Genomic DNA, 14,510 nt, shown 5'->3' with positions numbered 1-14,510 from the left:
ATACTTGTAAATGCTTGTCACAAACGCCGGGTTTACATAGCTGTCTGCAAACATATCATGATGAATGACTGTGAATCTAAATTGCTATTTGTGATTGTTCAGGTTCACTATGACTTTGGCCTCCGGAATATCCTGTCAGTGCTGCGAACACTGGGAGCAGCCAAGCGAGCAAACCCGAATGACACAGAGTCCACCATCGTCATGAGGGTCCTCAGGGACATGAACTTATCCAAGCTGGTCAGTCCAGAATAAAATAGAATAGAATACAGTAGAGCATCTGCTAGATAATCTTGAATTTGTAAGGAAAAAAAAAAAAAAATCAAACAGTCAAGAAATCTTTTGATGCATTTTATAAATAAAAATGTAATGAATTAAAATGTGTAGTCAGTAATTGAAGATAATAACAAGAAAGTAAATGGACTACATATTAAACTACACTAAATAATCAAAGCAGTCAACAGTATAAAAGACAGAATTTGAATCATTGTTTTTTGTAGCTTTTTGCTAACTTGTGTCTGTTTACTTATGTTTGTGTTTGTTAGATCGATGAGGATGAGCCGCTCTTCCTGAGCTTGATTGAGGACCTCTTCCCAGGCATCCAACTTGATAAAGCAGGCTACCCTGAATTAGAGTCTGCCATCGACTTACAGGTAGGGGAGAAAGTGAGGGATGAGTTTGTCAATGTTGGCAAGGGAGAGAGAAATGACAGAGAAGTACAGTAGGATAGAGGGTGGGAAGGAGGAACAGAGGGAGAGAGTGGAGAAGGGCAGAGGAAAAAGTAAATAGAGGGTGAGAGAGGGACGTGAGGAAGCTGAGTAAAATCGGGCAAAAGACTAATGGACTGTGAGACTGCTGTATCTTTCATGTCACTGTTAAATGCCTCAAGATATAGCACCCAAAGGGATACAAATGGTGTCATTTACCATTTGTCAAGGACCTAACCTAAGTAACTGTGGCAAACACAGTGCAGAGAAAATAAAAAGCAAAATGTTAGGTCTTTAAATTACAGCGTGGTCGTGTATGATGTATTATGTGCGTTAATCCCTGCAGTGATGTACACTTAACCTAATATCTCTTAATGTATCTGCTTTTAATATGTGTGAACTGGTGGGCGATTCTGTCAATACATTACGATACACTTTTCTAACAGTATCATCCAGAGCATGCCATAGTACTTTGTATACTTGACTTGTATGCTTAATATGTTCAGTATAGTAGAATTGCAGTTGTGTGTACTGTAATTTTGCTCCCTTAGGTTGAGGAAGCAGGCCTGATCAGTCACCCTCCCTGGAAACTGAAGGTCATCCAGCTGTTTGAGACTCAGAGGGTCCGACATGGCATGATGGCCCTTGGGCCCAGTGGGGCCGGAAAGACAGCTTGTATACACACGCTGATGAGAGCTATGACAGGTAGGATATCATGCATGTTTTGGGATGTATTAGGGCTGGGCGGTATGACCTAAAATTTATATCATGGTATAAATCGAATCCCTTCACGGTAACGGTATATATCGCGGTATAAATTTAAGTGTAAAAGTTATAATAGAAGTGTTTCGGAATGGGTTTTGTAGACCCTTAGCAAAGCTAAATTGATAAAAAAAAAAAACAACAACAAAAGCAAAGATATATATTTTTAGAGCATTTATTGTGCAGAATGCAGATCTCAAAACTCAAAATTAAAACCCAATACTCTATGGTGCAAAATGTCCCCTGGGATCTATATCAAAAGGTAATTTCCTTCTTTTAGCAAAATCCTAAATGACTGAGTTGTGTTTTTTCCACCTGGACCTTTATGCTCTGCCATTTCTCCTCTAATCATCACGCTGTAACCTGTGACAGGCTGCTGTGATACCACAACTATCACACATTCATATATGGAGTTTTTTGTGGAGCCCCTAGCGTCACATAGGTTTACATTACCAAAGGTTTATGACAAACTCTCTTGCCGAAAACCAACTCCCATGTGCGCACGGCGAGAGAGGAGAGGGAGAGATGCTGTGCTGCTGCCAGAGGAGACACTGAATGAGTTCCCTCTGAGCGGTAAGTCGCTAAGAGAGTCTGAGAAGTCCGGGGCTGTTCATAAGACATTAACTCACTCACTCACAATTTCTCCAGCAACACATGTTGCACATGCTACGCTAAATCACGGACGTGAACCAGCTCCTCTTGCTCCGCTGTCTCTGTGCTCGCAGCCATTTTCACACTGAGGCAGGTGCGATGACGTCATCGACGATAGGACGGTAGAGCGCAAATCTCTACCGTGGGCCAAATTTATATCATTTCTACCGTCTACCGCATATACCGTGCAGCCCTAGGATGTATTTTCAGGAAAAATGACACAAACTTGTGATAAATTGGCTGATGTTGAAACCTCTAGGTCTCGTATCCGAGACAGAGACAAAGTTTATCTTTTCTGCCTCTGAACTTATTTAAACTTTAGAAAACTGACAAATCATTGTACAAGTTTTTTTATGTGCATATTTTTGTTTTAAAACATTTAATGTGATAGATACGCGCACCTTACAAATGTAGGAGTTAATGTTTCTGTCAGTGAGTGCGTTTACATCGACATAAAGAACCCTTTTATGAGGATTATCCCTGTTAACAATCATTTTTGGGATATGGCTCTTACAAGTTTTTGCATTGCTGTTGCCTCACTTGGTTGAAGCCGCGCCTGTGCACATGGTCGGCCGCTCTCAATACCCGGGATACATGCAACAGTGAAGTACTCCATGTGCCATATACCGGTTTCTTAAACGGGATAAGGTGTTATCCAGGTTTCTGAAAATGGGATATAGTATTTACATGCTCAAACATATTAATGGGATACTCCAAAAAACTAATCATAGACGAGTTATTCATGTCCATGTAAACACATTCAATGTCTTTATTCTCTCAGAGTGTGGTCAGCCTCACAAAGAGATGCGCATGAACCCGAAAGCCATCACAGCACCTCAGATGTTTGGTCGACTGGATGTGGCCACAAACGACTGGACTGACGGCATCTTCTCTACACTCTGGAGGAAAACACTGAGAGCAAAGAAAGGTCAGGTTGCTTTCTCAACATTGGCTTCAACTTGGACTATCCCTGACATTAAAGGGATAGTGCACCCAAAAATGAAAATTCAGCCATTATCTACTCACCCATATGCCGATGGAGGCCCTGATGAAGTTTTAGAGTCCTCACGTCCCTTGCGGAGATCGGCGGGGGAGCGGCTAGCACACCTAATGGCAGACGGCGCCCCAGATTAACGGCCAAGAACACAAAATTGAATCCACAAAGTATCTCCATACTGCTCATCCGTAGTGATCCAAGTGTGCTGCAGCCCCGACATAAAAAGTTGTTTCGAAAAAGGTCATTTGAACTCTGTTTTTAGCCTCACTGTAGCTGGTAGCTCTGACTGCTTCTCTGTGCTCCGCGCTCACGTGTGCACGCTCAGGGTGATCGGTGATGCACGGTCTCTGAAGAGCAGCAGTCGCGTCAGTAGTGATGTCCAGATTCTCAAGTGCAGGCAACACCAATTCCCAGTCTGAGCAGCAAAGACTTTCCTCATCCGTTGGCATTGCTTTGCATTTGAAACAACTACACTACCAGGTTTCCAGTGCTCGACTCTGGTATTCTGCGGCTGGCTTAGGGTTAGGCTCATGAGTTGCGGCGGCTGCTTCGTCCAGTAGCCTGAGTTCCGTCCGTATACTCGGGCTCAAACAAATACGGCTCAACAAAGAAATGCTGTTCCTCCTCAATTTCAAAGTCTTAAGACATGTTGGGCTGTCCTTTGCTAAAAGACCGTAGTGCAAATTATCTTTTAGCTCTGTGGTTTCTGTTGTCTCCCCCTGCGGTGATGTAAACACGGGTGAGCAAAGCTCATGCTTTCGCTGGTCTCACGCAGGCGTGCACATGTGAACGCGGAGCACAGAGAAGCAGTCAGAGCTACAGGCTACAAACAGAGTTCATATGACGTTTTTCGAAACAACTTTTTATGTAGGGGCTGCAGCACACTTGGATCACTACGGATGAGCAGTATGGAGATACTTTGTGGATTCAATTTTGCGTTATTGGACGTTAGTCTGGGGCACTGTCTGCCGTTAGGTGTGCTAGCCGCTCCCCCGCCGACCTCCACAAGGGGTGTGAGGACTCTAAAACTTCACCAGGGCCTCCATCAGCATATGGGTGAGTAGATAAATTCATTTTTGGGTGCACTATCCCTTTAACAAAAAATATAGAATGTAGAATGAGTTATATTATTAATAAGCATGTGTTGCAGAGAGCTCTAATTACTGTAGATAGCTGTGTAAATTAGGGAATATTTCCACTTTTTATGCGCTAAGACTTAATATTAAAAAAGGTTGCCTGTTAGGCATGTTTTGAGAATTAACTTGAATATCTTCATAAGCACAGTTGTGGTCTGTTTGAAGCTTAGCAAAAGCTGTTATAGCTGCTTAATTGACAAATAAGGGAGCATGTCATAACAGCATCCTCTCTGTGAGGTTAACAAAAGGGGAAGAGAGAAAACATGAGAGGGATCCCTGCTGAGCTAAGAAATAATTCCTCAAATCATGAGCACTCCTGGTAATCCAGGGATTTCTTTTCTTATTTTTTTTTCTTTAGGAACTTTGGGGAAACCATTACGTTATTAAGTTGCAGAGAAGTTTTTAGTATCTCGGAACATCATTGCATCCATAGTTCAAAGCAGCACCATCAGCTTTTTTTTTTATCTCCCTACTCAGCTCTAATCCTACACACTTCATTAAAAATGCATGTGTGCGTTGGCATGAATATACATTATGTGTGTTTGCTTTTATGTATCAAAATATGCATCTGATGAACTCAGTATGTCTTCTCTTTTTGTTATGCATGTCTTTGAGCAGGATGCACTTCATGTGTTTGTCAGTTGCGTTTTTAACAGCTGCCTCCTGTTCATACTCTTCACGCATGCAGCTTGTTGCTTTGAGCAGAAAGGAATCTAGTATAGAACTAGTAGGGGATGTGGACAGGACTGAGGGAAGTATTCTACAAGGAGAAGAAATGCCTTGTGAAAACAGGCTGTGTGTGCCTTGTGATTCAACAGATGCAGCAACCGCATCCTAAGCCTGATGTATTTAAAAATTTCTGTATAGAAATGCAGCTGGTGGCTCATTTGTATGAAAGCAGTCATATTAGTAATGGATTATTTTGGCTCCAAATTGTGACTCCTTTGGTTTAAGACCTGACCCATATCCATTAATGACCAGCAGCTATACTATACAATTTTTCCTGACAGACTGTCTTGTGTTTGTGTTAAGTGTTTTCTAAGGAAGTGGATTTTAATGTATATTTACAATGATAAAAGACCATATGAGCGAGGTGGCATTTTGAACTCCTGGCTGAGCAAACACACCAGTTCACCCACACATCTGTTTCAGTAAGAGTCATGTAACCACCTTTTATGTGCACTAAATGCATATTCAGAGGCCTTTTAATCCTGCCAGCTAGCACATTAGGGGTGACAGCTCCAGGTCATGCATCATATTATATTCATGTCTATGTAGACAAACAGAAACACTGTTCTCTCTTCTAGGAGAGCACATCTGGATAGTCCTGGATGGACCAGTGGATGCCATCTGGATTGAAAACCTAAACTCAGTTTTGGATGACAACAGAACACTAACGCTGGCAAATGGAGACCGTATTCCCATGGCTCCCAACTGTAAAGTGGTTTTTGAGCCACACAACATAGACAACGCCTCTCCAGCTACTGTCTCACGCAATGGCATGGTGTTCATGAGTTCCTCCGTGCTCAGCTGGAGCCCTATACTAGAGGTGAATGGACAAATGTTTTTTGCTTCCCTAAACAGAAATTGAAAATTGTGATGCTTATTGTAAGGCAAAGTATGTACCTGCAAAATAACATCTAAATCAGTGGTTCTAAAAGTGTGTGCTATGGCATCCTGGGCCCAAGACTGCTGTGAGATTTGTTGTGAAAAGTGTTCACACAGATCAAAACTAAATAAATATGGATTGGTTGGTTCAGAGGGCTTTACATGTCTACTGCATCTAAAACTAAACATCACAAAACTTGACTATGGATTTATTGACAGCATGTACCCTCTGTGTTGTTTGAGACTAATGAAATTTATGTAATCTCAACTGCAGTGATGATGTTGTTCTTCTCAGGGCTGGTTGAAGAAACGCTCCCCCCAGGAAGCAGAAGTACTGAGGGAACTCTTCTCTTCGTCCTTCGCTGAGCTCTACCGCTTCAGTGTGCAGTCACTAGAGTTCAAGATGGACATGCTCGAGGCCTTTGTCATCATACAGTGCATCAACATGCTGCAGGGACTCATACCACCAAAGGTAAGGTCACAATTGTTTTGAATTCCCATCTTTGGGACTGACTGCACTCAGACAGCACTTACTTTAATGATGAAGAGGTTAATTCCTACTGCCAAAACAAAATGCTGGAGTCAAGGAGACTGAGGAGGAATCATTTGCTGCTCTAAGAAAACTGTTGGAGGGTATTAGATAGACTTGAGTAGGTGATATGTAAAGCATCAAATACTTCTGTTAATGTAGGTTGTGAAACTAACAGATGCAAGCTTGGTACTGCATCAATAAGTAACATCACCAGTGGAGCCCTAAACATCTAATTATGCCTGTTTTGTGTAATTAGAGCATAAACCAGCATTCATGTATATATATTTTTAATCTCACCCCTTTTTTAAAGTAACTGGGGACCCAGTGGTTTAGTAGCTTTATTTTAGATGAGGGAATTGTTTTGCCGCAAATTCAGTTAATTGTTAATGAGTCTGTGAAACTTTGCAGTTGCCTGTTTGATTACCTTGTAGGCATCTTTTGTGTTCTTGTCGGATGTTTTATGCACTTTGTTACATGCTATATAGGCTGGAAACCATAAGTGGTAGTCTTTTTGTTTAAGACAAGATACCTCAGTAAAAAGTGACAACTCTGATGTATGTTTATTTTTGTCCTTCTGATGTGTGTGGTGGTTGTTTGAACAAAGTCCTTGATCTAAAGTAGTCTTTACTCTACAGGAGCATTGTGGTGAGCTATCCAGAGAGCACTTGGAGCGGCTGTATGTCTTTGCCCTAATGTGGAGCACCGGAGCCTTACTTGAACTGGATGACCGGAGGAAGATGGAGATCTGGCTCAGAGGAAACAACAGTATCCGTCTAAACTTGCCAGACATTCCCTCTGACAGTGACGGCACCATGTTTGACTACCATGTCACAGCAGATGGTATGCATTGATAAACAGATGTTATCACCTGTAGATTGGGTGCCTGTGAATATTGAAGCTGCACTTCATTTTGCAGCAGGTACATTTATCAAACTGTACAGTGAAATATGGAAATATGGAAGTGTCACTGTTATATTTTGTACTTATCTCTACACCTCAGTTCATATTTTTAATGCATGCACATTTATTATTCTCCCAGGTCAGTGGGTCCACTGGAGCACCAGAGTGGAGGAGTACGTTTATCCATCTGAATACACCCCAGAGTACAGCTCCATCTTGGTCCCCAATGTGGACAATGTTAGAACAGACTTCCTAATTCAGACCATCGCCAAGCAGGGCAAGGTGAGGTTTGCTAAAGGAAAACTAAAGCAGTGTAAACTGCATGCTGCCATTAAAAAATGAAAGGCTGCGTTCATAAAGAGAATGAAAGAATTCACTTGATGTCTGCGTATTGTGTTGATATGACTTATATTAGCGACTAATCTTGATTCGTGTTTCAAGTGGCAAATGACCTAGAAAGGTGCTGTGAACAGGAATGTAGTATATACATAACCCTCTTCATAGCGTCTTTAAGGCTTATGATGAGGGTTTTAGAGAGGCTGGAGCCCATTTAATCTCTTCTCTATTGATTATTCCTAGATACTGCTGAGTAGGCACACACATGCACACACTTGAGATCAATACCATGGCAGCATGGCTTCATGCAGCATTGACCTACTGAAAGACCATATTAAAATATTGTGGTCGATACTCTACTTGAAAGCCCATGAAATGCACTGCCAGCGTGGCATTTATCAATAGTGACTGTATGTATTCATATGTATGAATGTGTGTAAGAATCATTTAGATTCATAATGCCACAAGAGGACAGTGGGAGCCTTTGTATGTTGGTGTGTTTTGTAAAAAGGTGGTTTCTGGGGGGATGATACTTCATTTTGGAAGCTTCTGCAATTCCATTTACTTTTACTGGGTAAATTTGTGTTTCACAAAGGCTGATGTATCTACATTGTGATCAAAAACATAATGATGTGGAAAAAAGTCATTGTTTAATTACATTTAGCTGTGATGAAGGGCTGTGATATCAATAGCTTATACGGCTGGTAAACAGACAGCCCCCTTCAACCCCCAACACATTGTTTTAATAAGTGGATCTGTAAAAGAACTATAATTTGTGGCTGTCATAATGAATAATTAAAGTGATTACTTATCAGTAATCAAAATGTTGAATCAGTAAAGAAAATTGTAATCTCAAGGCCCAGACACACCAAACTGACATTGAAGAATAAGTGGCGACAAAGGCCAACTGTTGCGTCGCCTCATGTCACATGTGTCCCTGCCAAAAAAAATTGCACTTAAACACTTCGCAGAGACTTTATCCAATGGCCAACCAGCGTGTACGTTCTACACCTGTGTGAGAGGAAATAACTCGTATAGACTGCATAGTCTGCATACGAGAAGACAGTAATAGTCTGTAGCCATCATTCAAAAGGGGAAACCTGAAGACCGACATTGACCAACAGCCGACTGTCAGCTTGGTGTTTCACGGCCCTTAAGATATCTTAAGCAAATGATTGCACTCTCTTCAAACAATTAGTGCAATAGGTTTGACAGTTGTCTTTTAAATCCTATTTCCCTCTCTGTCTTATGTGCTTTCTTGAGTTGTTTGTTTTGACTTTTCAGTGCATATGTCCTTTGTTATACCACAGCTGTGAAATTATATTTCTAATAATGGGTGGGGGGTGCTCACATCAAGATCAGGTCACAACAAATACAGTTTGGGTTAACAGTTTAAATCTCAAGCTCGACAGTTGGAATGTAGACATGCATGGAAGATACATCATCTGGGGATTTGTCTCAAATGGAACTTTACCCTTTACACTTCCTTAGGCTGTTTTGCTGATTGGAGAGCAAGGAACTGCTAAGACTGTTATTATCAAGGGCTACATGTCAAAGTATGATCCTGAGACTCATGTCAGAAAGAGTCTCAACTTCTCCTCTGCCACCACACCGCTCATGTTCCAGGTAAAGCTGAACTGTCTGTTTACTTTCCTAATTAGTTTTTAACAGCCGGCTTCCTCATTCTTTGCAGTTTCATTGAAAGATTGATGGTCTACATCTGTGTTAACTTGTCATGGATTATCATAAGCTTGTGAAATAATATTGATCGATGTCTGGTCCCACTAATAATGTGCAGGCCAGAGGAAAGACCACCGTCTATCCTGTACAGGACTAAGCTGCACATCAATCAGGCTGCTACTATGGATTTTGTCTGAGTGGAACTTACTGGATCTGTCCTTCCCTTTTTGCTGTCTTTTTCATCACAATATGTATTGTTTTTTAGAGGACAGTGGAGAGCTATGTGGATAAGAGGATGGGGACCACTTATGGACCCCCTGCTGGGAAGAAAATGTCCATTTTTATAGATGATATCAACATGCCTGTCATCAACGAATGGGGAGACCAGGTTAGGAATCATTTCAACATCAACCAGTTGATATACTAAAAATATCCTTTCACTATCTACCACAGTATGCAGTACATTTATTGTTTTGTGCTTTGTTTTAGAATCTCATTAATAATCATTTCATTTCAAGTCCGGTTTTTCCTTATTATACCCGAGGCAATTTAATTTTGCACATTTCAGTTACCCAATTAAATAATACAATTAAATGAACTGATGATAACAGCAAAGAAAAATACAAACATAAACTAATAAGTGTGCTTTTTTGCCCTTTTTCATAGGTGACTAATGAGATTGTCAGACAGCTGATGGAGCAAAATGGGTTCTTCAATCTGGAGAAACCAGGAGAGTTCACCAATATTGTGGACGTTCAGTTTCTGGCAGCTATGATCCATCCTGGAGGAGGCCGTAATGACATCCCACAGAGACTGAAGAGGCAGTTCTCCATCTTTAACTGTACCCTGCCCTCCAATGCTTCCATTGACAAGATATTTGGTATGTAAAGAGAGTGCAATGGAATCATCCTTTATGTATGGTATTAAAACATTTGAAAAATGTTAAGTAACGTGTTATCAAAACTGATATTGATGATACTACAGTGCCGTGTTATTAAAATACTGATAATACTGAAGTGAGTCAAAATTTACATTTCATGACTCATTACATAATGTACTGGGTCTTATGCTTTTGAAAAGAATTATATGTTTTTACTTTACCAACTTCCACTACCCCATCATCAATCCAATTCTCAAGGTGTGATTGGTGAGGGCCACTTCTGTGCTCGTCGTGGGTTTGCCAATGAGGTTTGGAGCACCGTACCCCGTTTGGTGTCTCTGACCCGCCATCTCTGGCAGTTGACTAAAAACAAGATGCTTCCAACTCCTGCCAAGTTCCACTACATCTTCAACCTGAGGGATCTGTCCAGGATCTGGCAAGGCATGCTCAATACAAACGCTGAGGTGGTCAATTCTGTCCAGGTGAGAACATTTAAATTTGCACTTACATAAGTTTTTTTTTTTTATTTATTTATTTTTTTTATTGACATGATTTCGAAAATGTCATGTCATAGGCTGCTTTCAGACCTAGGGTTTACTTGCTTTGGTCCGAATCAGGGACTTATTTTGTTACAAAGTTGCATGATTGCCTTGAGTTGGTTCATGTTCTCACGGCAGCATTTACAAGCAGATCAGATCAAATACCTTGAGTGAGAAAGCTGTTCTTGATTGGTCAGAATTTCCATGAGGTAAAAATCCAGGAAATAAACAAAATGTTGAGGAAGAGTAAACTTACAAGATAAATGTGACACTTTTTAATGTCATAATGGAGGGACAAATGCGTGTGTTGATTTAAGCGCTGGTCATCGTGTACTATATTGCTGTCATTGTTCACTTTAGGCAAACCATAGAGTTTGAAAACGAGGTGCGGCTCCAACTAGAAAACTAGAAAAGTTTTGATGCATTGGATGCCCCAAATGTGCATATTAAGGCATTACAGTAAGAGGCGCACATTAATAATCCTCCAGGACTGTAACATGCTCATGTTTAACCCAAACAATGCGTAATGCGACTGCAGTTGGTTCGGATTGAGGTCGGAATAAGTTTCACCACATATGAACCGCACCAGAATGCGATCACCTTTTCAAGAAGGTCTCGGTCCGGTTGTTTTCGTGCACACCCAAGTGTGATTGCTGTGATTACACCTGCCCAAACGAACTGCACTTAGGGGGCAAACAAACTTGAGTTCGATTGAACCGAAACTAACAGGGCAGGTGTGAAAGCTCCCATAGATACAAAAGATGGGTAGCATGTAGGGCTGGGCGTTGGTACCCATAACATTTAAGGTATTGACCAAAGTAATCTAGTACAGAGTTGTATCAAAATTTCCAGTCAAATGACACACATATAGTCTGTTATGTGGTGAAGTCGAGCACATTGTATTTGAAGGAGTTGGCAGTTCAGCATGTCTTGATGTTACTTAAACGCTCAAAAGTATGTCTATTCTACATACCTTTGGCATCCAGTGGCATTTTATGCAACTGAATGCTTCCATTCACGTTTGGTATGGAATGAAATAGGAAAGAAAATCTTTCAAATGAAGCACTATTTCTATCTGTATCTCTTTAAGGGTATTTGTATTAATTTCTTGATCATGCGTACAGGGGATTTGACAAAAATGCATGCATATGACAAAGACTTCAGACAAGGTATTGCAAAAGTAAAAGTTATAAAAAAGTAAAGTTAAATCAATGGACTAAAACTTCTACTGACAAAAACATTTCTACAAATAAGCCCAAATATGTCTCACTGTATTGTGTGTTCAAATATTCCAGCTTTAGTTAAAATACAGGCTACTGCATGTAAATGCATATTTACAGTGACAAGGTTCTTGCAATGATGTCAGATCATTTCCTCCAGTAGTAATAGTAGTTTTCTTGCGTGCATGTAAACAGATCATAGACAGAAGTAACATAATGTAGTGTGTTGCAGAGTACTGTATTATATTCAAATAAACACAAGAAGTTTGTGCTAGACTAGAGTAGTGAAGACACATTGTGGCCAAACCCTTACTTAGGTGGTAAGGCTAATGTATGACTACATGATACATTAACACATTTTATATTCCCAGTTTAGTAGAGAGACAGAAGTGTTTGTCAGGGAAAATAGGAAATGCTAGTATTGCAAGCTCAGTTCTTGCTGAGGTGTCCAACTCCCTGTTGGTTTGTGGCCTCACTGAATAATAGAATACAATGAAATATGTCTTCTATCTAAGGCTGCCCAGAGTCTAGCAAACACCCCTGCTGAGGCTGCCAACTCAACTCAGAAGACTTTAACTAGAACAGAATGAGCTAAACTATTCTAGCAGAATACAAGAGTATTGAATATGTATAAAACTTTCCCAAGGCTTTATTTCATGATGTAGTTGCTGTATGTGCAGAATTCTTACAATCAATACATCTAATCAATATCTACCTTAATGGATCTCAGTGCAAACAAATGATCCAGTGTGTCTCTGCTCAATGCTTTGTGAATCTTTTTTTTACCTAGTCATCAAAGTCACTCAATGCTTCCATTAAAGAATAAAACGTTTCCTCCCAATCAATGCTACTTGTCATATTGGCTAGGCTCTCTGTGCCTATGTATGTATTAGAGCTGAATTAGCTAATTCAGGAGCCACACTCACCTGTCCTGCTGGCTTGAATTGGCTGACAGACTGAAGAGACGCTTTACCCAACAGAACGTTTTTGACCTTACTGGCTTGAAGGTAAGGCAAGGCAAGGCAAGTTTATTTGTAGAGCACAATTCGTACACAAAGTAATTCAAAGTGCTTTACAGAACAAGAAAATGCATTAAAATCACAATACAAAATAAAAACATAAATAATCATTCTAAAATGAACTTTAAAAGAGAAGAGTGCAGATAAGATCCTTTCAGTCATATGCACAGTGAAATAGAGCTGTTTTGAGCCTAGATTTGAACATTGTCAGAGTAGAGGCCTGTCTCACATCTTCAGAAAGACTGTTCCAGATTTTAGCTGCATAAAACTGGAATCCTGATTCCCCATGTTTAGTCCTGACTCTGGGCACCAGCAGGAGGCCGGTCCCTGAAGTCCTCAGAGTCTGAGATGGTTCATATGGCACTAACATGTCAGAGATGTACTTTGGTGCTAGGCCGTGGAGAGACTTGTATGCAAGCAGAGCTGCTTTAAAGTCTATTCTCTGAGCCACAGGAAGCCAGTGTAGAGACCTGAGCACAGGAGTAATGTGCTCGTACTTCCTGGTTCTGGTCAGGACCCGAGCAGCAGCATTCTGGATGTACTGCAGCTGTCTTACGGCCCGTTTGGAGAGGCCAGTGAGCAGGCCGTTACAGTAGTCTAACCTACTAGAGACAAATGCATGGACAAGTCTCTCCAAGTCAGGTTTAGACACTATACCTTTGATTTTGGCAATGTTTTTTTTTTTTTTTGAACAGAAGCAGTAACACAATTCATTATTTTACAGGTGCTTCTGGCATTGTGGAAACACGAGTGCAGTCGTGTGATAGCTGACAGATTTACCATGGCTGAGGATGTGGAGTGGTTTGACCAGGCTTTGGCAAAGCTGGTAGAGGAGGAGCTTGTTGAAGAGCCCAAGAACATAGGGGACTATGGCCTAGACACATACTTTGTTGACTTTCTGCGAGATGCACCAGAGGCTACAGGTACCCATCAATCAAAAAGACACAGCACTGGAACATTTCAGCAGTGTTGTTGTCTTTTTATTGGCATTTGCTTTGGTATTGTGATAATTTTAATGCCAAATTTTCTTTCCTTGCAGGGGAAGAGCCAGAAGATTCAGACTTTGATTTGCCCAAAGTGTACGAACCTATTGAGTCGTTTGAGAGCTTAAAGGAGCGTCTGAACATGTTCCTGAGCCACTACAATGAGAGCATCAGAGGAACTGGCATGGACATGGTCTTCTTTCAGGATGCTATGATACATCTGGTCAAGGTACCCTATAGAGATTTTTAACATTTAGTCACATTAGTGTGATTTAAGTTGGAAAATGGTAATATTTGCAAGAACATTTATCACAAGCTTTTTACATTACAGAACAGAACAAAAGATATTGTGAAAGGGTAAAGTATACGTCTTTTAAATTAAAGTGTGCGTGCATAGAAAATGACAAGTTGCAGGCAGTCAAACTTAAAACAAACACAGAAAGAGCCTTGAGACACGAGCATCCCACTGGAGTTTTGTCTCTGGACACGCAACAAATCTTTGTGGTCTAGCTTCTTACATTTGAAAGCCCTCAGATGTGCTCAGACATCCCTGAAGTCCAAAA

General features: G+C 40.7%; 1 protein-coding gene across 1 annotated transcript in view; it reads left to right on the top strand.

The window, feature by feature from the left end:
• The window catches only part of dnah5 (dynein, axonemal, heavy chain 5), a 147,402-nt gene that overhangs the window by 50,327 nt on the left and 82,565 nt on the right, over positions 1 to 14,510 (top strand). Inside the window, exons 45-58 of the mRNA XM_078171910.1 lie at positions 103 to 237; positions 543 to 650; positions 1,256 to 1,409; positions 2,899 to 3,045; positions 5,558 to 5,799; positions 6,154 to 6,330; positions 7,026 to 7,230; positions 7,430 to 7,572; positions 9,118 to 9,252; positions 9,572 to 9,694; positions 9,973 to 10,186; positions 10,445 to 10,668; positions 13,689 to 13,887; positions 14,004 to 14,176. Coding sequence (XP_078028036.1) covers positions 103 to 237; positions 543 to 650; positions 1,256 to 1,409; positions 2,899 to 3,045; positions 5,558 to 5,799; positions 6,154 to 6,330; positions 7,026 to 7,230; positions 7,430 to 7,572; positions 9,118 to 9,252; positions 9,572 to 9,694; positions 9,973 to 10,186; positions 10,445 to 10,668; positions 13,689 to 13,887; positions 14,004 to 14,176 — 2,379 coding nt within the window. The remainder of the gene's footprint in view (positions 1 to 102; positions 238 to 542; positions 651 to 1,255; positions 1,410 to 2,898; positions 3,046 to 5,557; positions 5,800 to 6,153; positions 6,331 to 7,025; positions 7,231 to 7,429; positions 7,573 to 9,117; positions 9,253 to 9,571; positions 9,695 to 9,972; positions 10,187 to 10,444; positions 10,669 to 13,688; positions 13,888 to 14,003; positions 14,177 to 14,510) is intronic.

Source organism: Epinephelus lanceolatus, chromosome 10 (genome assembly GCF_041903045.1).
Source record: "Epinephelus lanceolatus isolate andai-2023 chromosome 10, ASM4190304v1, whole genome shotgun sequence".
Lineage (NCBI taxonomy): Eukaryota > Metazoa > Chordata > Actinopteri > Perciformes > Serranidae > Epinephelus > Epinephelus lanceolatus.
This window is presented reverse-complemented; position numbering and strand designations above follow the sequence as displayed.